Here is a 26,354-nt window from a genome sequence, read left to right as displayed (position 1 = left end):
AGTGCAGTGGCAGGACCTCAGCCTACTGCAGCCTCTGTTTCCTGGTCTCAAGCGATCCTCTCACCTGGGCTTCCCAAGTGGCTGGAACCGTAGATGCATGCCACCATGCCTAGATAATTGTTTTTTTAGACGGAGTTTCACTCTTGTTGCCCAGGCTAGAGTGCAATGGCGTGATCTTGGCTCACTGCAACCTCCGCCTCTCCGGTTCAAGCAATTCTCTTGCCTCAGCCTCCTGATTAGCTAGGATTACAGGCGTGCACCACCATGCTAGGCTAATTTTGTATTTTTAGTAGAGATGGGGTTTCTCCATTTTGGTCAGGCTGGTCTCAAACTCCCGACCTCAGGTGGTCTGCCCACCTCGGTCTACCAAAGTGCTGGGATTACAGGTGTGATCCGCCGCACTCGGCCTTAATTTTTTTATTTTTAGTAGAGATGGGGTCTCTCCATGTTGCCCACGATGGTCTGGAACTCCTGAGCTCAAGTCATCCTCCCACCTCAGCCTTCCAAAGTGCTGATATTACAGGTGCGAGTCACCCCGCCTGGCTGCAGTTGTGTATCTTCTTTGGTGAAGTGTCTGTTCATTTGCGTTGTGTTTTTTTCTTTTCTTTTTAAGACGGAGTCTTAACCCGCATCACCACACGCCTCTCACCCAGTTACGCCATGTTTTGGACGCGACTCCTTTTTGCATATAATAGTTCCCTACTCCTCTATCCTTTCTTTTTTTTTTTTTTTTTCCCAGACAGAGTCTTGCTCTGTTGCCCAGGCTTACAGGCACGCACCACCATGTGCTGCTAAGTTTTTCTATTTCTTTGTAGAAACAGGGTCTTGCTATGTTGCTCAGGCTGGTCTCAGGCTCCTGGGCTCAAGCTATCCACCCACCTCAGTCTCCCAAATTGAAAGTGCTGGGATTGGCCAGGCGCAGTGGCTCACACCTGTAATCCCAGCACTTTGGGAGGCCGAGGCAGGTGGATCACAAGGTCAGGAGATCGAGACCATCCTGGCTAACACGGTGAAACCCCGTCTCTACTAAAAATACAAAAAAATTAGCTGGGCATGGTGGCAGGCACCTGCAGTCCCAGCTACTCAGGAGGCTGAGGCAGGAGAATGGTGCAAACTTGGGAGGCGGAGCTTGCAGTGAGCCGAGATCGTGCCACTGCACTCCAGCCTGAGCGACAGAGTGAGACTCCGTCTCAGAAAAAAAAAAAAGAAAGAAAGTGCTGAGATTACAGATGCAAGCCACCGTACCAGGCCCTCTTTTTTGTTGTTGTTGATCAGGGTCTTGCTGTCTTGCTCTGTTGTCCAGGCTGGAGTGCAGTGCCGTGATCACAGCTCACTGCATCCTTGACCTCCCAGGCTCAAGTAATCCTCCCACCTCAGCCTCCTGAGTAACTGCCACCACGCCTGGCTAATGTTTGTATTTTTTGTAGAGATGGGGTCTCCCTGTGTTGGCCAGGCTAGTCTCAAACTCCTGGGCTCAAGTGCTCCTCCTGCCTCAGCCTCCCAAAGTTCTGGGATTATAGGCATGAGCCATCACAGCCAGCTAACTTCTTTTTCTCACTGAGAAACACACTAAGTAAATTCACTATTAGATATGAATTTTTATTTTTATTTTTGAGATGGAATCTCACTCTGTTACCCAGGCTGGAGTACAGTGGTGCAATCTTGGCTCACTGCAACCTCCATCTCCCGGGTTCAAGTGATTCTCGTCTCAACCTCCTGAGTAGCTGGGACTACAGGTGCATGCCACCATGCTCAGCTAATTTTTGTATTTTTACTAGAGACAGTGTTTTGTCATGTTGATCAGGCTGGTCTTGAACTCTTGACCTCAAGTGATCTGCCTGCCTCAGCCTCCCAGGGATTACAGGTGTGAGCCACTGTGCCCAGCCAGATGTGATATTTCGACATTACAGTTTCAGGCAAAAACACTCATCATTTAACACAACACAATAGCTTGGGACAATCTGAAACAAATGTGGGCAATGTCTGCTTAAACCGAAAGCTTTGTTCTGTACCGCAGTTCTGACGAGAGAGGAAATAGGAATAGGTGGGCGGGGCCCTGGAAGCCAAGGGAGGAAACTGACTTTATTCATAGTGTGAAAGGGTAACAGCAATTAAATCTGCAATCACAGCAATGAGTGTAAAAATGAATCTCCTAGTTATTTTAAGGATTCCTTTTAGGGCTTCATTGACTATATGAATAGAAGGGAGAAGATTCCCAGGGGCAGTGTAAAGAAACTGGTATCCATACCTCTTCTCTGGCTCTGACCAGGAGAACACTTGTTTTTGGATCAAATGTAGCATCAATATACATAAACAATTTGCAATTATTGCATTCAATAGTTTGACTATCAGGGATGATAATTATGTTTCCAACCGGTAATATATATGGTGGTTTAACACAGCTCCTCATGGGTACCATCCTATCAGACATTAAAGTGATCTTATACATGTTTGTTTTGGTATTTGCAAGATTTTTTTGATAAGCTGCATTCCATAATCTAATTCTGGACATGGCTGCAGCCAACCTCCACAATTCAGGATGTTCTGGGGTAACTACAGGATGAATCATTTTTGGTCTAGAAGGAACAATGCCCTTGTCCAACCATTTGAATGGGTAAGGAGACACCCATTCCTTCTTTTTATAGGAGTGCCAACCTTCTTCTTCATAATCAATAAACTCTGAACATTGGGTATTTTGGCCAGAGCAATCTCGTCAATAATACTCTTTTGGGGCCCAGTCAATGGCAATACCTGTGGTGGGACTCTGTAGCACTGCTGCTTTTGGAGCATTGCAATCACTCCATAGAATATTTTGAATTATTAAAGCTCCCTTTATAGTGTCTTTTAAATAGTGTGGCAATTCTTGTGTTTCATTGTGTTTTATTGAGACAATAATTCTCTGTTCCTCAATGAATTTATTTTAACGGTCAGGACCTGAAAAGAATTACTGCTGAAAACTTATGCACCTGATAAGAATCATTACTAGAGGCCTGCAGTCCACATCCAATTTTGATTAGAGCATGCCAAACAGCCAGGTGCAATTCCTATGCACAATGGTGGAAATCTATATCCAATGGACACATTAAAAGGCATTCCTTCTTCATCTGGTTGAGCTGGAAATCTGTCATCATTAGGGATCAGCATGAATGCACTGTCATTAGTATAAACCTCCACTGAGGAATCCACCCATGAAACATATCAAATAAGAGGGGGAAACGGGACATATGCCCAGTAGGTATAATTTTGAGTTGCTACAGCCCCAGGTATACTTACCACTGCAGTAACTACCATAAAGGCAGCCAGGATAATATTATCTGTAGTTTTTGGAATCACTTTATCCTGTAGGTGTCTCTCAACCTCTTTGGAAATTACTTTTATCTGACCCCACGTCAGTAGGGTGGAATTTTTTGTATCGGGAGTTGTGGGGCGACCCTGTGATGCGAAGTTAAGATTACAAATTTTATTAGTCAGGCGACGAGCCTTGCGCTTCGATTTCTGGCGGTTGTTCGCCTTTTGTTTCTGACGGTTCTTCAAGGCTGGAGTCATGGTACAATTTCAACTGACTGGAGGGAAGCCAAATAGCTTGTTGGTCCTTTCCTGGGGAGACACAAGCAAAACCCCCACCCCATGTTATTTCAGTGCCTAATTCCCATTTATTAGTTGTTATGTCCTTCCGCCATACTCTTGCCTTTTTGTGGGTCAAATTTATTACCAGTAAAGTGTTGTTCTGCTGCTGTGAAAAGTTGGTTTTTAGCCAGATTTTAAAAATTTAATCTGAACAGAGCTAAATTTAACTGTGCACGGGGAGTACTGACATCCCCTTTCTTTTTATTATCTTGTTTGCGAAGCTGGTCTTTGAGAGATTTATTAGTTTGTTCCACCAGTGCTTGTCCTTGAGAATTACAGGGAATTCCAGTAGTGTGATTAATGCCCCATGTTTGAGTGAACTTTTTAAAGGCAATGATAGTATAGCCGGGACCATTATCAGTTTTAAGCTTAATGGGGCAGTCCATAACTGAGAAACAGGAAAGCATGTGTCGTTTAACATGAGCCCTACTTTCTCCTGTTTGGCACGTAGCCCAGATGAAGTGGGAAAAGGTGTCCACTGTTACATGTACAAAAGAAAGTCTCCCAAAAGCTGGAAAGTGGGTTACATCCATTTGTCAGTGTGCGTTGGGGGAAAGGCCTCGAGGATTAATTCCGGATGGAAGCGGCTGTAACATTAACACTTGACAAGTAGGACAGTGATGTACAATGGTTTTAGTTTGTTTCTATGTAAGGGGGAACTTTTTCCTGAGTCCCGCAGCATTGACATGAGTTAAAACATTAAAATTTTCTGCATCTGTAAAAACGGGAGCAACTAACGTATCAGCTCAGGCATTTGCTGCCAAGAGGGATCCGGGGAGGGGTATGTGAGCCCGAATGCGAGTAATGTAGAAAGGAGAAGACTTTGCTCTGAGTACAGACTGAGACCCTTGGAAAAGAAAAAGTAGGTTATCATCAGGCAGAAATTTGATTAAGGCAGTTTCTTTTTTTTTTTTTTTTTTGAGACGGAGTCTCGCTGTGTCGCCCAGGCTGGAGTGCAGTGGCCGGATCTCAGCTCACTGCAAGCTCCGCCTCCCGGGTTTTTACGCCATTCTCCTGCCTCAGCCTCCCGAGTAGCCGGGACTACAGGCGCCCGCCACCTCGCCCGGCTAGTTTTTCGTATTTTTTAGTAGAGACGGGGTTTCACCGTGTTAGCCAGGATGGTCTCGAACTCCTGACCTCGTGATCCGCCCGCCTCGGCCTCCCAAAGTGCTGGGATTACAGGCTTGAGCCACCGCGCCCGGCCAAGGCAGTTTCAATGTTGTGAGCAACACTTACTACATACGCAGAATCAGAGACAATGTTTTTTTGTTGTTGTTGTTGTTTTTTTTTTTTTGAGACGGAGTCTCGCTCTGTCGCCCAGGCTGGAGTGCAGTGGCTGGATCTCAGCTCACTGCAAGCTCCGCTTCCCGGGTTTACGCCATTCTCCTGCCTCAGCCTCCCGAGTAGCTGGGACTACAGGCGCCCGCCACCTCGCCCGGCTAGTTTTTTTTTTGTATTTTAGTAGAGACAGGGTTTCGCCATGTTAGCCAGGATGGTCTCGATCTCCTGACCTTGTGATCCGCCCGTCTCGGCCTCCCAAAGTGCTGGGATTACAGGCTTGAGCCACCGCGCCCGGCCAACAATGTTAACTGGTTCAGGGAAATCTTCAAGAACAGCCATGACAGCAATCAGCTCAGCTGTTGTGCTAAAATAGCTCCTGTGTTGAGAACACAGGTCCTGTATATGCTACATGGCCATTACAGGAAGCATCAATAAAAACAGTGACAGCTTCAGCTAATGGGGTGTTTCTAGTAATGTTAGGTAAAAATCCAAGAAGTGAATTTAAGGAACTGTAATAGTTCTACATTGGGATAATGATTATCTATTATACCTGGGAAACCTGCCAAATGTACTTGCCAAGGAATGTAGGTTGCAAAAACCTGTTGGACTTGTAATCGGGTGAGGGGAACAATGATTTTTGGGGGCTTAATAACCTTGTCTTCTAGCTGCATTCCTAAATAGTGATAAGGAGAAGAAGTCTGGATTTTTTTCTGGAGCTATAACCAAACTGGCTGTTGCAACTGCTTGTTGTACTTTAGAAAAACAAGATGTTGGCCGGGCGCGGTGGCTCAAGCCTGTAATCCCAGCACTTTGGGAGGCCGAGACGGGCGGATCACAAGGTCAGGAGATCGAGACCATCCTGGCTAACACGGCGAAACCCTGTCTCTACTAAAAACACAAAAAATTAGCCGGGCGAGGTGGCGGCGCCTGTAGTCCCAGCTACTCGGGAGGCTGAGGCAGGAGAATGGCGGGAACCCGGGAGGCGGAGCTTGCAGTGAGCTGAGATCTGGCCACTGCACTCCAGCCTGGGTGACAGAGCGAGACTCCGTCTCAAAAAAAAAAAAAAAAAAAAAAAAAAAAAAAGAAAAACAAGATGTTAACACGAAGCGTGAAGGTGCCGCAAGATCAGCGGTCTGCTGAGCAAGATCAGTGGGCTGTGGCTGATTTTGTGTCGCAGGGATGGCAGGTATTGGAGGTTATAAAATTACAGGAAATTGCCAGGCTTCAGGATCCCCGTATTCTCTTGCCTGTGTTATAGCTCTCATAAGAGGAGTGTCATTTTGAGGAACGTATGTAACTTGTTGCTTGTGAGCGGCAAGGGTAGTGGTGGCAATCGTAGTAGCCACCGGATCAGAAGCAGAAAAAAGGTTGGAATTTTGAATGGAGAAAGAGTTGAGAACCTGTAAACCAGGATGAGACGAGATTACCTGCTGAGCAGATCTTTCATGGGCCTGAAGTCCAGGCTGCCACGGTAACTGCGGACCAGGCTTCAAGGGAGCCTGAGGCTTCTTCAAGGGAGCCGGATTTGTCGAAAGAGACCCAGGCTTCAAGAGAGCCTGATTTATGGAGAGAGACCCAGGCTTCAAGGGAGGCTGATTTTCTGAGACACCCAGGCTTCAAGGGAGCCTGATTTGTCTAAAGAGAACCAGGCTTCAAGGGAGCCTGAGTTTCCAAAAGAGAAACAGGCGTGAAAAATGAAAAACTAGGCTTCAGAGGGATCGGAGCCGAAGAGGCGGAAGGTAGAGAGCTCCACAGCAGGGCTGAACAGGGACAGCCCTGTATTGAGATAATACAGGAGGATTTTTATAAAGTTTAAGTAAGCCAAGTACTTAGTACTGGCTCGTCCCATGGTGTCCCCGGGATACTCTTGAGTGCCCAAGCTTACCACCAAGCTCACTGACTGCAATCCTCAGGAATCTGTGGTCGAAAGTCCTCCGCTGAGTCCCCGGCTCAAAGCGCAACTTCACAGAGCAAGGGAGAAACCCACGTTGGAGCGCCAGATGTAGGGCCCAGCCTTATGGGGCTTAGCAGGTGTTCTCCCCGTGTGTGGAGATGAGAGATTGTAATAAATAAAGACACAAGACAAAGAGATAAAGAGAAAACAGCTGGGCCCAGGGGACCACTACCATCAAGATGCGGAGACCGGTAGCGACCCGAATGGCTGGACTCACTGGTATTTATTGCATACAAGACAAGGGGGCAGGGTAAGGAGGGTGAATCTTGTAAGTGATTGACAAAGGGAAGCAAGTCACGTGATAGCGGGCCCTCTCCTTTTGGGTAGCCGAAGCAGAGAGAGAAGGCAGCATTTGTCAGTGTTTTCTTCTCTGCACTTATAAGAAAGATCAAAGACTTTAAGACTTTCACTATTCCTTCTACCGCTATCTACTACGAGCTTCAAAGAGGAACCAGGAGTATGGGAGGAGCATGAAAGTGGACAAGGATCGTGACCACTGAAGCACAGCACCACAGGGAGGGGTTTAGGCCTCCGGATGACTGTGGGCAGGCCTGGATAATATCCAGCCTTCCACCAGAAGCTGGTGGAGCAGAGCGTTCCCTGACTCCTCCAAGGAAAGGAGGCTCCCTTTCGCTGTCTGCTAAGTAACGGGGGTGTGGGGAAAAGAAAGAGATCAGCCTGTTACTGTGTCTATATAGAAAGAAGTAGACATAAGAGACTCCATTTTGTTCTGTATTTGAGATGCTGTTAATCTGTGACCCTACCCCCAACCTTGTCCTTGCAAGAGACATGTACTGCGGTGACTCAAGGTTTAATGGATTTTGGGCTGTGCAGGGTGTGCTTCGTTAAACAAGTGCCTGAAGGCAGCTTGCTGGTTAAAAGTCATCACCATTCTCTTAATTTCAACTACCCAGGGACACGTACACGGCCAAAGGTCGCAGGGACCTCTGCCTAGGAAAGCTAGGTATTGTCCAAGGTTTCTCCACATGTGATAGGCTGAAACAATGCTGCTAAAAGGTTTATGGAGATGTTTGCATATGCATCTCAAGGCACAGCATTTTCCTTCAGACTTATTCATGTCACAGAGGTTTTTGTTCATATGTCTTACTGCCGATTTCCTCCCTACAATGATCCTATTGTCCTGCCACTCCCTTATCTTTAAGATGGTAAAGATAATTATCAATAAATACTAAGGGAACTCAGAGACCGGTGCCGGCATGGGTCCTCTGTAAGCTGAGCGCCGGTCCCCTGGGCCCACTTTCTCTTTCTCTATACTTTGTCTCTGTGTCTCATTTCTTTTCTCAAGTCTCTCGTTCCACCTAACGAGAAACACCCACAGGTGTGAAGGGGCAGGCCACCCCTTCAGGGGGCCTTCACAGACACTGGCGTTACCGCTTGACCAAAGAGCCCTCAAGTGGCCCTTATGCGGGTGTGACAGAAGGCTCACCTCTTGCCTTATAGGTCACTTCTCACAATGTCCCTTCAGCACTTGACCCTATACCCGCCGTTTATTCCTAGGTTATATTAGTAATTCAACAAAGAGTAATATTAAAAGCTAATGATTAATAATGCTTATAATGATGATTGATAATTGTCTGTGATCATCTCTATATCTAATTTGTATTATGACTATTCTTATTCTATTTTCTTTTTTATACTGAAACAGTTTGTGCCTTCAGTCTCTTGCCTCAGCACCTAGGTAATCCTCTGCCCACACATATGTGGGGGAAAGGAAGAGAGATCAGACTGTTACTGTGTCTATGTAGAAAAGGAAGACATAAGAAATTCCATTTTGGCCGGGTGCAGTGGCTCACGCCTGTAATCCCAGCACTTTGGGAGGCTGAGGTGGGCGGATCACGAGGTCAGGAGATCGAGACCATCCTGGCTAATGCGCTGAAACCCCATCTCTACTGAAATACAAAACAAATTAGACGGGCATGGTGGTGGGCGCCTGTAGTCCCAGCTACTCTGGAGGCTGAGACAGGAGAATGGCCTGAACCCGAGAGGCAGAGCCTTCAGCTAGCGGAGATCGCGCCACTGCACTCCAGCCTGGGCAACAGAGCGAGACTCCGTCTCAAAAAAAAAAAAAAAGGCCGGGCACGGTGGCTCAAGCCTGTAATCCCAGCACTTTGGGAGGCCGAGACGGGCGGATCATGAGGTCAGGAGATCGAGACCATCCTGGCTAACACGGTGAAACCCCGTCTCTACTAAAAAAAAAAAAAAAATACAAAAAACTAGCCGGGCGAGATGGCGGGCGCCTGTAGTCCTGGCTACTCGGGAGGCTGAGGCAGGAGAATGGCGTAAACCCGGGAGGCGGAGCTTGCAGTGAGCTGAGATCCGGCCACTGCACTCCAGCCTGGGCGACAGAGCGAGACTCCGTCTCAAAAAAAAAAAAAAAAAAAAAAAAAAAAAAAAAAAAAAGAAAGAAACTCCATTTTTTTTTTTTTTTTTTTTTGAGACGGAGTCTCGCTCTGTTGCCCACTCTGGAGTGCAGTGGCCGAATCTCAGCTCACTGCAAGCTCTGCCTCCCAGGTTTACGCCATTCTCCTGCCTCAGCCTCCTGAGTAGCTGGGACTACAGGCGCCCGCCACCTCGCCCGGCTAGTTTTTTGTATTTTTTTAGTAGAGACGGGGTTTCACCGTGTTAGCCAGGATGGTCTCAATCTCCTGACCTCGTGATCCGCCTGTCTCGGCCTCCCAAAGTGCTGGGATTACAGGCTTGAGCCACCGCGCCCGGCAGAAACTCCATTTTGATCTGTACTAAGAAAAATTGTTCTGCTTTGAGATGCTGTTAACCTGTAACTTTAGTTCCAACCCTGTGCTCACAGAAACATGCACTGTATTGAATTAAGGTTTAAGGGATTTAGGGCTGTGCAGGATGTGCCTTGTTAGCAATACGTTTGCAGGCAGTATGCTTGGTAAAAGTCATCACCATTCTCCATTCTCTATTAACCAGGGACATGAGGCACTGTGGAAAGCCGCAGGGACCTCTGCCCAAGAAAGCCTGGGTATTGTCCCCACTACTGAGACAGCCTGAGATATGGCCTCGTGGGAAGGGAAAGACCTTACCGTCCCCCAGCCCAACACCCATAAAGGGTCTATGCTGAGGAGAATTAGTAAAAGAGGAAGGCCCCTTTGTGGTTGAGACAAGAGGACAGCCTCTGTTTCCGGCATGTCCCTGGGAATGGAATGTCTCGGTGCAAAGCCGACCATTCATTCTATTCTGAGATAGGATAAAACTGCCCTATGGCTGGAGGTGAGATATGCTAGCGGTGATACTGCTCTGTTACTCTTTGCTACACTGAGATGTTTGGGTAAAGAGAAACATAAATCTAGCCTTTGTGCACATCCTGGCACAGTACCTTCCCTTGAACTTATTTATGATGCAGATTCTTTACTCACATGTTTCCCTGCTGACCTCCTCCCCACCATCACCCTATTCTCCTGCCACACTCCCCTTGCAGAGATAGTGAAAATAGTAATCAATAAATACTGAGGGAACTCAGAGACCAGCGCCAGTGCAGGTCCTCGCACACTGAGTGTGCTGGTCCCCTGGGCCCACTGTTCTTTCTCTGTACTTTGTCTCTGTGTCTTATTTCTTTTCTCAGTTTCTCATCTCCACCTGATGAGAAATACCCACAGGTGTGGAGGGGCAGGCCCCCTTCGAACATGTTGGTCAGGCTGACCTGGAACTCCTGACATCAGGGGATCCGCCTGCCTCAGCCTCCCAAAGTACTGAGATTACAAGCAGGAACCACCATGCCCAGCCCTCACCCCAGTTTATAGATGGGGGATCTAATGCTTCGAAAGGGAACTGTGTGAGCTCTCACATCCAATGAGGGGCTGAACCGTGATTCAAACCCAGCACCATCTCTGTGGCATCACTGCCCTTGAGTTATCTCCCAAAGGCATCCCAACCAGACTTTTCATAACCGGTCCCAGAATCTCACCAGTGCTCCATAGGATGTGGTTGAGGGACTGTCCCCAAACCTGGGTGTAGGGTCCAGCCCCACAGGGTCGGTGGGATTTTCTCCCCGTGTGCAGAGATGAGAGATTGTAGAAATAAAGACACAAGACAAAGAGATAAAAGAAAAGACAGCTGGGCCTGGGCAACCACTACCACCAAGACGTGGAGACCAGTAGTGGCCCCGAATGCCTGGCTGTGCTGATATTTATTGGATACAAGACAAAGGGGCAGGGTAAGGAGTGAGAGCCATCTCAATGATAGGTAAGGTCACATGAGTCACATGTCTACTGGAGAGCGGGCCCTTCCTGTTTGGCAGCTGAGGCAGAGAGAAAGAGAGGAGAGAGAGAGAGACAGCTTACGCCATTATTTCTGCGTATCAGAGGCTTTTAGTCCTTTCACTAATTTGCTACTGTTATCTAAAAGGCAGAGCCAGGTGTACAGGATGGAACATGAAGGCAGACTAGGAGTGTGACCACTGAAACACAGCATCACATGGAGATGGTTAGGCCTCTGGATAACTGTGGGTGTTATCCACAAGAGGTGGAGGAGCAGAGTCTTTTCTGAACTCCTCCTGGGAAAGGGAGTCTCCCTTTCCCGGTCTGCTAAGTAGCGGGTGCTTTTCCTTGACACTGACGCTACCACTAGACCACAGCCCACTTGGTAACGCTGTCCACTTGGTAACGCCAGACGCTGGCGTTACCACTAGACCAAAGAGCCCTCTGGTGGCCCTGCCCGGGCATAACAGAAAGCTCGCACTCCTGTCTTCTGGTCACTTCTCACTATGTCCCCTCAGCTCCTATCTCTGTATGGCCTGGTTTCTCCTAGGTTATGATTGTGGAGCAAGGATTATTATAATATTAGAGTAAAGAGTAATTGCTATAGACTAATGATTAATGATATTCATATATAATCATATCTATTATCTATATCTAGTATAACTATTATTTTGTATATTTTATTATACCGGAACAGCTCGCGCCCTCGATCTCTTGCCTCGGCACCTGGGTGGCTTGCCGCCCACACCTGGGTCCTGAGACCCTACCTGCAGAGGAACCACCGCCTGTCCAGCCCTTCCTACACAGCTCAGGGGCTGGATCCCCACCAGTGTGATGTGCTGATTGAGCTAACACCACTCCATGGCTGTCCGCACAGGCACTGAGAGATGCAAGCTGTTTGCCGGAGAGCCGGACAGCTGAGCCCTGGAGAGCAGGGGCCCCTCCCAGGCCTTTGACCTCTTCCGGACTTGCCAAGCTGCTCCTTCTCCACCCCTCCTTCCCTGGGGTCACTTCTTCTTCCCTCCTCAGTCTCTCCTTCCTCCATTTCCTGGGTGACCGCCCCTGCCCCGGGGTTCTGGACCTCCTTGGAACCTTGGATTCACTCTCTGCCTCTCACCATGCTCTTTCTCTGGGGCGTCTCCTCGTGCTTCTCTCCTGGTCACTTCATCAGTACCGACTCCTCCCCGCAGCTTGGAGGCACCCACTTGCTGGTGGGAGAGAGTGTCTGGCGTGGGGCCAGTCTCCCTCTCTGGGTCTCTGACTCACTCCTCACTGTGCCCTCTCATGCGTGTCAGTCTCCCTACCTCTCTCCCTTTTTGCCTCGTTTTCCCCATCCGTCTGCCCCTTCTAAAGCTCTCATTCTTACAATACGCTAGAAGGCAGGCTCTATTATCCCGCCCCTAAGGGTTCACAGGCTTGGAGGGTTCTAAGTGACTTACCCGGCGGCGGAGTACTGATCTTAGTACCGCCTGCCGCCCCGGACTAGCCCCGGCCTCTCTCCACCCTTCCCTAGGTCCCGTCCCCTCCCCTCTCCCGCTTCTCAGTTGGCCCCGCCCCTTCCCGCCCCAACTCAGGTTCTGCCCCACCCCGCCCCGCGCCCCGCCCCCATCCGACGCAGGCCCCGCCCCCTCTCCGCCCCGCCCCGGCTCGGGCGGCCGGAGGACCCGGAGCTAAGGCTCCCGAGCCCGCGGCGGCGGTGGGTACGATGTGGTTCTTTGCTCGGGACCCGGTCCGGGACTTTCCGTTCGAGCTCATCCCGGAGCCCCCAGAGGGCGGCCCGCCCGGGCCCTGGGCCCTGCACCGTGGCCGCAAGAAGGTGAGTGCGACCGAGCTCCGTAGGCCGCGGCCGACCTGGGCCTTGCCTAGTCCGCGCCGCCGGCCCCGCTGCGTCGCGCCCGGCCTGACGTGGCGGCGGAGCCTCGGGGTAGCGGGCCGGGGAGGGGGCGGGCAGTGCCTACGTGGCGGGCGGAGGGACCGTGGGACCGACAGGCGGACAGGGCCGGGGTCACGTGGGCCCGGCGAAGTGTCCCTAAGGCTGACCTGGGACAGCCTGGGCTGCCGGCCCTTGTCTCCGGCAACACAACAGCTCTGGGACCATCTCAGGCCCCGCTGCCCTCCCCCAGGCCACAGGCTGTCCCGTGTCCATCTTCGTCTATGATGTGAAGCCTGGCGCGGAAGAGCAGACCCAGGTGGCCAAAGCTGCTTTCAAGCGCCTCAAAACTCTACGGCATCCCAACATCCTGGCTTACATCGATGGACTGGAGGTACCCGCTGCCTTGCCTGCCCGTCTCTGCCTCTCACTATCTCCTGGTTACCCACTCCTGTCTCCCTTCCTGCCCTGTTTCCACCCTATGTGCCCCAGCACCCCCAGATTTGGTTTCCTCTTCCCCATCTCTCCCCACTTCAAGTCACTTATCTCTCCTTCCTCTCGGCCTCTCTGCCCTTGATAACCCTGTGTCCCCTTCCCCAGACAGAAAAATGTCTCCACGTCGTGACAGAGGCTGTGACTCCGTTGGGAATATACCTCAAGGCGAGAGTGGAGGCTGGTGGCCTGAAGGAGCTGGAGATCTCCTGGGGGCTACACCAGATTGTGGTGAGGTGGGGGGCAGTGGTGATGAGAGCAGGGATGGGGGGTTGCAGGTACTGGGGCGTGATGGCTCCTTCTGCCCCCAGAAAGCCCTCAGCTTCCTGGTCAACGACTGCAGCCTCATCCACAACAATGTCTGCATGGCCGCCGTGTTCGTGGACCGAGCTGGCGAGTGGAAGCTTGGGGGCCTGGACTACATGTATTCAGCCCAGGGCAACGGTGGGGGACCTCCCCGCAAGGGGATCCCCGAGCTTGAGCAGTATGACCCCCCGGAGTTGGCTGACAGCAGTGGCAGAGTGGTCAGAGAGAAGTGGTGGGTACTCTCTCTGAGTACTAGGGGCAGCGCGCCCCAAGCTGCCCTGTCCTGGAGGCCCCTGCAGCCTCAGGACTCCTAGACTAGTTGGTACTCCCTGTTCCCTGCTGCCTGGCTGGGGAGGGAATCAGTGTCCCAGGAGTGAGGGACACTCCTCTGCCCCCAGGGTCCTCAGGGTGGTAGGGCAGGATGGATGCAGCCTTCGGGGTTGGGTGATTCTGAACTTGAAAGCTCTGTGACCTGGGCAGATGTGCCTACTTTTCTGAGCCTCGGTTTTTTTAATCTGTTAAGTGAGGCTAATGAAACCTGCCTCTTGGGACTGATGGCTCAGCTGAGGGACATTGCCAGGCCCTGGCATGCCGTGAGTGCCTGGTGCCCAAGGCAGGCTGGAGGCCTGTGCAGGTGGTTGGTGGGGCCCTAAGAGCTCTGGGTCACTGCCACAGGTCAGCAGACATGTGGCGCTTGGGCTGCCTCATCTGGGAAGTCTTCAATGGGCCCCTACCTCGGGCAGCAGCCCTACGCAACCCTGGGAAGGTAAGTTTCTTGCCCCTGGCTGTTTGCCCTGCCTCGGCCCCTCTGCCAGCTGGCTACCCCTGCCCTGACACTGACCCCTCCCCTACAGATCCCCAAATCACTAGTACCCCATTACTGTGAGCTGGTGGGAGCGAACCCCAAGGTGCGTCCCAACCCGGCCCGCTTCCTGCAGAACTGCCGGGCACCTGGTGGCTTCATGAGCAACCGCTTTGTAGAGACCAACCTCTTCCTGGAGGAGATTCAGGTGAGCCCCCCAACTCACCCTGGGCTTCGACCCTACCTTTTTCATTCTGCCCCTACCCTGTTTTTCAGGGTATCTCACAATTGACCCTCAGGAGACAAGCATGGACTGTGGAGTTAGGCCAATCGGGGTTCAAACCCAGGCTCCAGCTCATACTCACTCTGTGACTTCACTTGGCTGAAGTTCAGTCCCAATAATAGTACAGGTTAGCCAGGCACGGTGGCTCAAGCATGTAATCCCAGCACTTTGGGAGGCTGAGACGGGCGGATCACAAGGTCAGGAGATCGAGACCATCCTGGCTAACACGGTGAAACCCCGTCTCTACTAAAAAATACAAAAAACTAGCCGGGCGAGGTGGCGGGCGCCTGTGGTCCCAGCTACTCGGGAGGCTGAGGCAGGAGAACAGCGTAAATCCGGGAGGCGGAGCTTGCAGTGAGCTGAGATCCGGCCACTGCACTCCAGCCTGGGCGACAGAGCCAGACTCAGTCTCAAAAAAAAAAAAAAAAAAAAAAAAAAATAGTACAGGTTGAGCATCCCTAATCCGAAAATGGATGATCTAAGTACTCCAAAACTGGAAACATTTTGACCACCAACATTACAATCCAAGGAAATGCCCATTGGAGTATTTTGCATTTTTTGGATTACAAATGTTAAATTTGGGCTGGGTGCAGTGGCTCACGCCTGTAATCCCTGTTCTTTGGGAGGCTGAGGCAGGTGAATCATCTGAGGTCGGGAATTCAAGACCAGCCTGACCAACATGGAGAAACCCCATCTCTACTAAAAATACAAAAAATCAGCTGGGCGGGCGCCTGTAATCCCAGCTACTCAGGAGGCTGAGGTAGGAGAATCACTTGAACCCAGGAGACGAAGGTTGCACTGAGCCGAGATAGCGCCACTGCACTCCAGCCTGGGCGACAGTGTGAGACTCTGTCTCAAAAAAAAAAATGTATATGTATATATAGAATTGGTATAATGCACATATTCCAAAATCCGAAAACATCTGAAATCTGAAACACTTCTGGTCCCAAATATTTTGGACAAGGGAGACTCAACCTGTACCTACTTCAGAGGGGCCCAATGAGGAGCCAGAATTGAAAGTGCATGGTGTAGTGTTCTGCGCCCAGCAGGCATTTAGGGCCGGCTCTGGTTACTCCAGTCACTCCACATGCACATTCTGGCTCTGGTCCTCAGGGGTATAACACCCTGTGCTGGCTGCAGGGGGGTGGGCAGCTCCAGCTCAGTGTGGAGGAAGGTGAGGCAGACCTAGATCCCTGCCCTCAAGGATCTAGCAACAAGTAAACAGACCAGATCCCCACCCTTGGGAACTCTTGCTGGGGGAGAGACAGAAAACATTAAAAACCATAAATAAGAGCAGGGCTCGGTGGCTCAGGCCTGTAATCCCAGCACTTTGGGAGGTTGAGGCAGGTGGATCACCTGAGGTCAGGAGTTTGATACCAGCTGACCAACATGGAGAAACCCCATCTCTACTAAAAGTACAAAAATTAGCTGGGCATGGTGGCGCATACCTGTAATCCCAGCTACTCAGGAAGGCTGGGGCAGGAAAATCGCTTGAACCTGGGAGGTGGAGGTTGCAGTGAGCCAAGATCATGCCATTGTATTCTAGCCTGGGCAACAAGAGCGAATCTCTGTCTCAAAAAAAAAAAAAAAAAAACACCATAAATAAGAAAACCAACCAGTGTGGTGGCTCATACCTGTAATCCCAGCACTTTGGGAGGTCGGGGCAGGCGGATTATTTGAGGTCAGGGGTTCGAGACCAGCCTGACCAACATGGAGAAACCCCGTCTCTACTAAAAATACAGAAAATTAGCCGGGTGTGGTAGCGCATACCTGTAATCCCAGCTACTCGGGAGGCTGAGGCGGGAGAATCACTTGAACCTGTGAGGCAGGAGGTTGCGGTGAGCTGAGACTGTGCCATTGCGCTCCAGCCTGGGCAACAAGAGCAAAACTCAGTCTCAAAAAAAAAAAAGAAAGAAAAAACCAGTGCAGGAAAGAAAGTACTGGAGTGGGTGTTCAGGGATGGGCTCTCTGAAGTGACATTTGAGCTGAGGCCTGAAGGACATGATGGTGGGAGCCAGAGGGATGGTACCTGGAGGAGGAGTTCCAGGCAGAGGCGACAGCACACGGAGAGATGCTGAGGAGGGAGCCCTCTGCTTTGCCTCTGAACCTTGGTTTCCGCATGTATATAGTGAGGAGCATCCAGGTGCACTGGCCCGCAGGGTTGCTGTAGGGAGGAGGGAGGGAGGCTCTGCTCTATGCAATGCCTGGACCCAGCCGTGTGTGAGGAAAACAGCGGGAGCTGAGAATCAGAATCAGGAGCAAGGGAGGAGAGTGGCAGGCACTCCACAGACCCTGACCCAGCAGATGCCATGGAATCTTGACTCAGATGCTGCGGGGCGGGGAGGGCCTTTGGAGGGTGGGAACCTGGAAGGAGAAGCTGCTGGAAATGCTGAGGCCCTGTTGCCTCCTGGGCAGTGTCGGGGCAGCAGGAACTTTGTTATGTGGAGTTCTCCTTATACGGCTGGCTCTGCCAAGCTGCCCTTCTCCCTGAAATGTGCCTCATAGGAAATGGGGTTTCGGGAGCTTCCCGGAGAACATGAGAGGGCAGTGCCCAGGGGCCCCTCTTCCCATTGCTGGGTGGCGTGGTGGAGAGAACCCAGCTGTGACTCTCGATGTATGACCTTGGATGTGATTTAGCCTCTCTGGGCCTTGGCCCCGCTGAATCATGTGATCAGAGCACCAAGCCTGCCTCCCACGCTGGTCTGAGCTGCTTGAGGGCCATCTAGGTCCTCCTTGTCCCAAGCCAGAGGTCGCCTCTCCCAGGCTAAGCCGTGGCTGTGGGGATGGCGGTACAGCACCCGGACTTTGGAACACAATACTGGCCACTCTTGGCTGCTGATCTTGACCCTCTATCTCCCCCTTTGTGAATGGGGGGAGTGACAGCATCTTTTGAAGTGTACAGCACAGGAGAGGCGCCAGACCACTGAGTCAGACCCTCCTCTGACTGCTTCTTAGCTGTGTGACTTTGGACAAGCTCCTTGCCCTCTCTGTGCCTCAGCTTCCTTGTTGGTAAAATGTGGATTACATTAGCACCTACCTCGTAAAGTCGTGAAGAGGACTGAGATAATCTGTGTAAAGGTTTTAGCACATAATCTGTGCTCAGGAAATATGAGTTGGGGTATCATGGCCTCAAAGGGGGGTTAGGAGGACTAAAAGTAGACCATTGAGCTGACAGCCTGGTTCATTTTAGCTCAGTGGGAGGATGAGGTCTGGGGGTAAAGTGTACCTAATCCCTGCCTTCCTATGGCCTACCAGGAACTTCATGCCCAACCCAGCCAGGGCAGGGGAACCAAGTAAACCCCTTCACCTCTTTGATCTTCAGTTTCCTCCTCTGTGCTCACATCCTAGGTAGGGAGCAGTAGAGGCAACATTGATAAAGGGCCTGATGCCCCTAGTGATGCCTCTGATGCCCCTAGTGGCTGCTCTCCCAGCAACAGGTCAGGTGGCCGCAATGACAGCAATAGTCCCTAACGGACTGAGCATCTGCTGTGTGCCAGGACTATGCTACAGCTTTTATGTGCATTTTCTGGTTGAATTCTCAGAACAATCCCGTAGATAGTAGAGCTGTTATCCCATTTTACACAGCACTTAAGCGGTACAGTTGGGCTTTGAACCCAGGCAGCCAGGCTCTGGAGCCCATAAGCGTCAGTTCTTGTCCTCACCCATGGCTGGGTTTGGGCTACAGCCAGGCTGATCTCTTCCCTGGGTCCCATCCTCACTCCCCCAGATCAAAGAGCCAGCCGAGAAGCAAAAGTTCTTCCAGGAGCTGAGCAAGAGCCTGGATGCGTTCCCTGAGGATTTCTGTCGGCACAAGGTGCTGCCCCAGCTGCTGACCGCCTTCGAGTTTGGCAATGCGGGGGCCGTTGTCCTCACGCCCCTCTTCAAGGTGAGTGGAGCTGTGGGACCCAGAAGGCTGGCTAGGTGCACAGGAACTGCCAAAGAGAAGGCCCTGGGGTAGGGCAGCCTAGTTAGGGCAGACCCAAGCCCATATGTGCAGGAGCTTCCTGCCAGCGTCTATAAACAGGCACCTGACCAGCTGTCCCCTGGGGAGGAGAGACTCTGCCCCTAAAATCCTTTTCCCACAAACTTCTGGTTTCACAACCCTCAGCCCTTCCTCCATTTCCCTGGGTCTGACCTGTGCACCCTGGTTCCCAGGGCCCAGGGGATTACCTACTCACCACCCCACTTTGCCATCTCCCTCCTGACTGCTTAGCACTCAGCTCACCTGACTTCTGGGGGCTGGATCTTCCACCCCTTCCTCAGACCCCAGCCCACCTTTTTATGGGCGCCGGCCAGTCCCTGCCCTCCTCACCTTGGGGAGAACCCTTTCACCTGAAAGTCTTGCCAGGAGGGGAGAAGACAACAAGCAAGTCCTGTATAGCTAAGAACCCCCAGAAATTGCAGGCAGAATTTCTGCATATGGCATAAAGGTACCTCCTTGTAGGGGGTGGCCCAGAGCTTTCATCAGCCTCCTGAAAGAGGCCGTGGCCCAGAAAGGTTAAGGGCAGGGCGGAGATGGAATATGGGCAGAGGAGCTGCTGAAGAAATGCCTGCCTCCCACTCTGCCATCACTTCGTTCCCATCCTGGGATATCAGCCCCAGGAATTTAGATGAGCCCAGCAAAGTCAGCCCATTCCTGTGAGTGACCGAATCCTTCTTTCTGCCCTTTCAGGTGGGCAAGTTCCTGAGCGCTGAGGAATATCAGCAGAAGATCATCCCTGTGGTGGTCAAGATGTTCTCATCTACTGACCGGGCCATGCGCATCCGCCTCCTGCAGCAGGTGAAGCCTCTACCAGACGCCACGGTGGTCCACCCCACCCAGACCCTACCCTGGCTGCTGGGGAGGCACCTGCCCTGGCTGCACAGGGACCCCAGAAACCCCACCCCTGAACATATACAGAAGTGAGGGAATCCCTGAGGCCAGGCTCTCAGGAAGTTGGCCACATACAGGGCTCCTTGGCAGCTTTGGGAATGGCCAACTGCCCAGGCTGCAGCACTCTAATGCCCCCTCCTCTCCTGGCTCAATCACTCTAGCCCTCTAGAGTGGGGATACAGTCTCTCTCCTGCCAACCCCAGGGCAGCTGGGAGCATCAGACAGGATGGATGGGGTCTAGGAAGTACCAGTGGTTCCCAGTGCCATTCCCTCTGCAACCACCAAACCCACCAGTCCTCATGGCGCTGTGGGCAGGCGGGGAGGAGCAGGGCAGGGGTGGTACCCTCGTTTATAGAAGAGGCTCAGGCTGGGCGTGGTGGCTTATGCCTGTAATCCCAGCACTTTGGGAGGCCAAAGTGGGCAGATCACCTGAAGTCAGTAGTTCAAGACCAGCCTAGCCAACATGGTGAAACCCCGTTTCTACTAAAAATACAAAAATTAGCCGGGTATGGTGGTGGGTGCCTGTAATCCCAGCTGCTCGGGAGGCTGAGGCAGTAGAATCGCTTGAACCTGGGAGGCAGAGGTTGCAGTGAGCCGACATCGTGCCACTGCACTCCAGCCTTGGCGACAGAGCGAGACTCCATCTCAGAAAAAAAAAAAAAAATAGACCAGGCTCTGAGAGGGTGACCAGATGAGCCAGACTATGAGCCAGGCTTTCCTAGCGCCCTCCTGGCCTCTCCTCACTCCACCTGGGCCTGAAGCCAAACACCTGGGTAGGGGCTCAGGAGGTTGACCTGGCTGGCCAGTGCCTGCTGGGTGGAAAAGCTAAGCCAGGAATGGTTCCATGGCTGTGGGGATAGAGTGGGAGGGGCTGACCATGTTGACACATCCCAACGTGGGCCACAGATGGAGCAGTTCATCCAGTACCTTGATGAGCCAACGGTCAACACCCAGATCTTCCCCCACGTCGTACATGGCTTTCTGGACACCAACCCTGCCATCCGGGAGCAGACGGTCAAGGTGGGTGTGACCAGGCCCAGAGTGGCTACCCCTGGTTTTCCAAGGCTTGGAGGGGCTCACCCTAGACACAGAGGCCTTGGCTTTGGCCCATAGGTCCAAGCAGGCACTGTCCTTGCTGTGTGGGTTCATGCTGTGGGTGCAGCTCCGCAGCTGGCGGGGGGGGACAGGTCCTCCATTCAGCAGACAATGAGCACCTGCCTGTTCCTGGCCCAAGCCCCATGCTGGGAGGCAGCGTGCATGAGGTGCCCAGCCCCCTGCACTCATGGAGCTTCCTTTCCAGGGCACAGAGAGTGGGCTTGCCAGACAATATAACAGAATTAGAACACATGTATTGTTGGCCGGGCGTGGTGGCTCACGCCTGTAATCCCTGCACTTTGGGAGGCTGAGGCCAGCGGATCACCTGAGGTCAGGAGTTCAAGACCAGCCTGACCAACATGGCGAAACCCTGTCTCTACTAAAAAGTACAAAACCAACTGGGCATGGTGGCACATGCCTGTAATCCCAAACCAGCTGGGCATGGTGGCACATGCCTGTAATCCCAAACCAGCTGGGCATGGTGGCGCACGCCTGTAATCCCAAACCAACTGGGCATGGTGGCACATGCCTGTAATCCCAGCTACTCGGCAGGAGGCTTAATTGAACCTGGGAGGCAGAGGTTGCAGTGAGCCGAGATCATGCCATTGCACTCCAGCCTGGGCAACAAGAGCGAAACTCCGTTTCAAAAAAAAAGAAAAGAAAATATGTATTGTTGGAAAGTGTGGGGAGAAGAGTTTGTGGTTTTAGAAACAATGGTCAGGGGCTGGGCGCAGTGGCTCATGCCTGTGATCCCAGCACTTTGGGAGGCCCAGGTGGGAGGATCGCTTGAGCCCAGGAGTTTGAGACCAGCCTGGTCATCGTGGCCAAACCCCATCTCTAAAAAAAATACAAAGGTTAGCCGCATTTGGTGATGCACGCCTGTAGTGCCAGCTACTCAGGAGGCTGAGGCAGGAGAATGGTGTGAACCCGGGAGACAAAGCTTGCAGTGAGCCGAGATCGCGCCACTGCTCTCTAGCCTGGGCCACAGAGCAGGACTCTGTCTCAAAAAAATAAAATAAAATAAAAATACAAAAAATTAGCTGGGCATTGGTGGTGGGCACTTGTAATCCCAGCCACTTAGAGGGCTGAGGCAAGAGAATTGCTGGAACCCAGGAGGCGGAGGTTGCAGTGAATAGATCACACCACTGCACTCCAGCCTGGATGACAGAGTGAGACTCCATCTCAAAAACAAAAAAGATATGGAGACGAGGGTGGCTCTGAGGCTTATGGCCTGGGCAACTGGAAGGTTAGGAGTTGCTATTTACTGAGAAGCTGATGCAAGCAGGTTGGGCCCTGGGCCCCATCTTGGCTGTTTCTGTTAGGCAGCTGGATGGAGATGTCAAGTTGGCCACTGGTTATGCATGTGTGTAATTTAGGGAAGTCTGGGCGAGGGGTATGTGCCTGGGGGTTGTCAGCTCACAAGAAGGCATTTAAAGCCATGAAATGGCTGAGATCACCTAGGGCAAGAGCGTTAAATATAAAAGAGACCTCAAGATTGGCTCTGAGCGTGTGAACGTTAGAATCTCAGCCAGAGGAGCAGCCAGGCAGGTCAGGAGAACCAGGAGGGGCTGGTGTCCTGGAAGACCAGAGACCAGAGTTTCAGGGAGGGAAAACTCAGGGATGTCAGAACTGCTGAGGGTCAAGTTTGGTGAGGATGGAGAACTGGCCATTGAAATTAGTACCATGGAGGGCGTCAGTGACCCCACCCTGAGCCAGTTTGGCAGAGTGCGGGGCTGTTTGTATGAGTCTAGGTGGAGTGCCATCAGGAGAGCAGAGCAGAGGAAATGGGCGACAGGAGTGCAGACAGACTTTGGAGGTTTTGCCGTAAGGGGGGACAGAAATGGGGTCCTTTTCCTCAACATGCTGGACAGGGCCAGGGCCAGGGCCAGGCCCAGGCTGGGAGGTGGCCTTGCAGGCTTTGATGGGTGTGCTCTGGGATGAGGGCTGCCAGGAGGCTGTTCCTGCACAAGACTCTTTGCCCACCAAAGCCCACAGTTCCCCTGCTCATTTCTGCCCCACAGTCCATGCTGCTTCTGGCCCCGAAGCTGAACGAGGCCAACCTCAATGTGGAGCTGATGAAGCACTTTGCACGGCTACAGGCCAAGGATGAACAGGGTCCCATCCGCTGCAACACCACGGTCTGCCTGGGCAAAATCGGCTCGTACCTCAGTGCCAGCGTGAGTGTCTTGCACAACTGCTGGAGCCTGGTCCCTGTCGCAGGACCACGGCCTCCTCCAGGGCCAGGAGTCCTGTGTGTGTGGGCCTTCATTCTCCCAGAGACCCAGGCCCTGAACGCTGTTGGTCCCATATCTGGGTTCCCAGAGGTGGAGTGAATTGGCCGAGGTCACACAGCCAGGAGGGTGGATCTGGGATCAGAATCCAGGCCTGCTTGGCCTCCCGGCCTGTGTGCATCCTCTCAGCCAGGGTTTGTAAGTTCAGATGCTTGCTGTGCCCAGACAGTTAACAGGAATGAACAATCAGCTGGGCAGGGAGGAAGGGAGCCTGTGTCCGAGCCCTGGGGACAGCTGCTGTTGTGGTCCCATGCCCTGAGGCAGTGTGGAGCCCAGTGATTTGGGAAGAGAAGCCCAGGTCCAGAGTTTTAGGTAAACTCTCCCCATTTAAGTGATTCATTTACATTTTTCAGATTCTGGGGGCCTACGTGTGGCCCCGTTCTGGGAAGTAAGGGCTGGTGGTTCTGGGCCCCAACACTGACCCTCTACTCAGGAGCCCTCTTTCCTGCCCCATCATAGACCAGACACAGGGTCCTTACTTCCGCCTTCAGCCGAGCCACTAAGGACCCGTTTGCACCGTCCCGGGTTGCGGGTGTCCTGGGCTTTGCTGCCACCCACAATCTCTACTCAATGAATGACTGTGCCCACAAGATCCTGCCTGTGCTCTGCGGTCTCACTGTAGATCCTGAGAAATCTGTGCGGGACCAGGTGAGGCACAGCTGGGCCTGGCCTTGGGCTGGGGCTGTAGGGGATGTCAGGCCCTAGCTGGCCTGGTAGGTTCTTGGGAACCCCAGAGGCCCCAGCTCTGCCCCTTGTTACCCCACAGGCCTTCAAGGCCATTCGGAGCTTCCTGTCCAAACTGGAGTCTGTGTCGGAGGACCCGACCCAGCTGGAGGAAGTGGGTGAGTGGCCTACACTCGTGTTCCTTCTTTCCCTGCTATGTACTTGACAGTGACCTGTTTGTGTCCCACCCCCACTGGAGTTTCTGAAAGGCCCTTGTGAGCAGACTTGACTCAGCTCCCCCTTCACAGATGGGAGAAATCAGGCCTGGAGAAGGGAGTGGCGGCTACAGGGCACTGTCAATTCCTGCTGTCCTGTCACCCATGGGTACCTGACGTGCCCATACCCACCTCTCTCTCATGCCACTGCCCAGAGAAGGATGTCCATGCAGCCTCCAGCCCTGGCATGGGAGGAGCCGCAGCCAGCTGGGCAGGCTGGGCCGTGACCGGGGTCTCCTCACTCACCTCCAAGCTGATCCGTGTGCACCCCACCACTGCCCCCGCAGAGACCAACATTCCCCAAAGACCCACACCTGAAGGTGAGCGTCCTGGCCTGGCTGCATCAGTGACTGAGAGGGCTGGGAGCTGCAGGCACCCAGGAACTGTTACTGTCTGACTCCCCCGGGGATGGTGAGGGGAATATAGGGGCTGGGGTAGGCTCTAGTCACCCTGTGGGCTTCCTTGGCACCCCTTCTCCCCAGTAGCCCCCTTCCCCTAGCAGCCTCTGCCCTGTCCCAAGACTCCCCTGAAAGCTCAGTGAGCCTCTGCTCCCCAGGAGTTCCTGCCCCGGCTCCCACCCCTGTTCCTGCCACCCCTACAACCTCAGGCCACTGGGAGACGCAGGAAGAGGACAAGGACACAGCAGAGGACAGCAGCGCTGCTGACAGATGGGACGACGAAGACTGGGGCAGCCTGGAGGTGTGTGGGGCTGAGGGAGCCTCCCCAGGGGACCCCAGCTCAAATTCACAGGCTGCCATTCAGGGAGCTTCTGTGGGGCCTGGCTGGAGTTGGCCTGTCCTCATCTGCATAGCATCCCTGGCGCATAGGCTTCATGGAGTGGCCATTGTAGACCAGAGCCAGCAGCAGGCCCCACTCGACCCGTGGCCCCAGGGAGCAGGCTGGGCAGATGGTGCCTGGGGCATTCCATGGACTTCCTCACTCTCACCCACACCATCCCTCTTCCCCCTCCTCCAGTGCCCACCAAGCCCTGGGGTCAGCAAGGAGAGGCAACTCCTAGGTCTAGAACCAGACCAGTTCTGCTTGGGGCATGGGTTCAGGATGGGCTGAGGGAGGACTGGGGCTGCCCTCAGAATGGGGCAGAGCTGGGGGCCCAATTTCCCCATCTGACTGAGAGCAGCATTTTCTGGCCCCCAAGGCTGTTGGAAGGGGCATCTAGATCTCATTCCCCGGCCTCAAAAGAGGGTTGAAGGCAGGCCAGGGTCAGCGTCCATTTAATATATGGGAAACAGAGCCTGAGGAGCAAATGAGGGGGAAGGCAAAAGACAGTGGTGGGGCCCGTGGCTCCGACAGTGCTGGGGCCGGCTCACTTGCCCTTTAGCATGCGGTGGGAGTCAGTGGTCCCTTCCCACACTGCAGCAGGAGGCTGAGTCCGTGCTGGCCCAGCAGGATGACTGGAGCACTGGGGGCCAAGTGAGCCGTGCTAGTCAGGTGAGCTGGGTCAGGCGGGTGTGTGTGTATGGGGCCCTTTCCTCCCTGGGCCCAGGGCTACTTCCCCTTCCCGCTCTTCTACAGGTCAGCAACTCCGACCACAAACCCTCCAAATCCCCAGAGTCCGACTGGAGCAGCTGGGAAGCTGAGGGCTCCTGGGAACAGGGCTGGCAGGAGCCAAGCTCCCAGGAGCCACCTCTCGAGGGTACGCGGCTGGCCAGCGAGTATAACTGGGGTGGCCCAGAGTCCAGCGACAAGGGTGACCCCTTCGCTACCCTGTCTGCACGTCCCAGCACCCAGGTACCCAGCATGGGTCTGGCCAGAGGGTAGAGATGGTGGGCCTCAGCCCGAAGTGGGCCCCACTGCAGCCCACACTTTTCTTTACAGCCTAGGCCGGACTCGTGGGGTGAGGACAACTGGGAGGGCCTGGAGACAGAAAGTCGTAAGTGCTTCCCCTGGGCGGGCTGAAGACTAGGGCTCCCGGACCAGCCCGTCCCTACAGGCCCCAGGCAGGCACTGGCTGGAGAGCTGAGACCGGGGCTCCCTTCCTAACCCCAGGACAGGCCAAGGCTGAGCTGGCCCGGAAGAAGCGCGAGGAGCGGCGGCGGGAGATGGAAGCCAAACGCGCCGAGAGGAAGGCGGCCAAGGGCCCCATGAAGCTGGGAGCCCGGAAGCTGGACTGAACCGTGCGGTGGCGCTTCCCGGCCGCGGAGAGCCCGCCCCACAGATGTATTTATTGTACAAACCATGTGAGCCCGGCCGGCCCGGCCAGGCCATCTCACGTGTACATAATCAGAGCCACAATAAATTCTATTTCACACCCCCCTGTGCCGGGCCCAGTCTAGCCCGTGG

General features: G+C 53.1%; 1 protein-coding gene across 14 annotated transcripts; it reads left to right on the top strand.

The window, feature by feature from the left end:
• Positions 1-12,734: 12,734 nt before the first annotated feature.
• On the top strand, positions 12,735-26,322 carry LOC105469573 (SCY1 like pseudokinase 1). Of its 14 annotated transcripts, none has more exons than XM_071074282.1 (18): positions 12,736-12,919; positions 13,227-13,367; positions 13,574-13,696; positions 13,777-14,003; positions 14,447-14,537; positions 14,626-14,781; positions 18,584-18,742; positions 19,529-19,636; positions 20,636-20,749; positions 22,846-23,001; positions 23,575-23,763; positions 23,882-23,957; positions 24,209-24,373; positions 24,661-24,752; positions 25,434-25,502; positions 25,587-25,802; positions 25,890-25,944; positions 26,061-26,322. In XM_071074282.1, exons 1-18 carry the CDS (start codon positions 12,809-12,811, stop codon positions 26,183-26,185), a joined length of 2,373 nt encoding a protein of 790 aa, XP_070930383.1. In that variant the 5' UTR covers positions 12,736-12,808; the 3' UTR covers positions 26,186-26,322. The 14 variants fall into 14 exon arrangements, with proteins under 14 accessions (XP_070930393.1, XP_070930383.1, XP_070930391.1 ...); XM_071074290.1 differs by having other exon boundaries at positions 25,431-25,502; positions 25,624-25,802; XM_071074281.1 differs by having other exon boundaries at positions 25,431-25,502.
• The last annotated feature ends 32 nt before the right edge of the window (positions 26,323-26,354 follow it).

The sequence above is a fragment of the Macaca nemestrina genome, chromosome 12 (genome assembly GCF_043159975.1).
Source record: "Macaca nemestrina isolate mMacNem1 chromosome 12, mMacNem.hap1, whole genome shotgun sequence".
NCBI classification, from domain to species: domain Eukaryota; kingdom Metazoa; phylum Chordata; class Mammalia; order Primates; family Cercopithecidae; genus Macaca; species Macaca nemestrina.
This window is presented reverse-complemented; position numbering and strand designations above follow the sequence as displayed.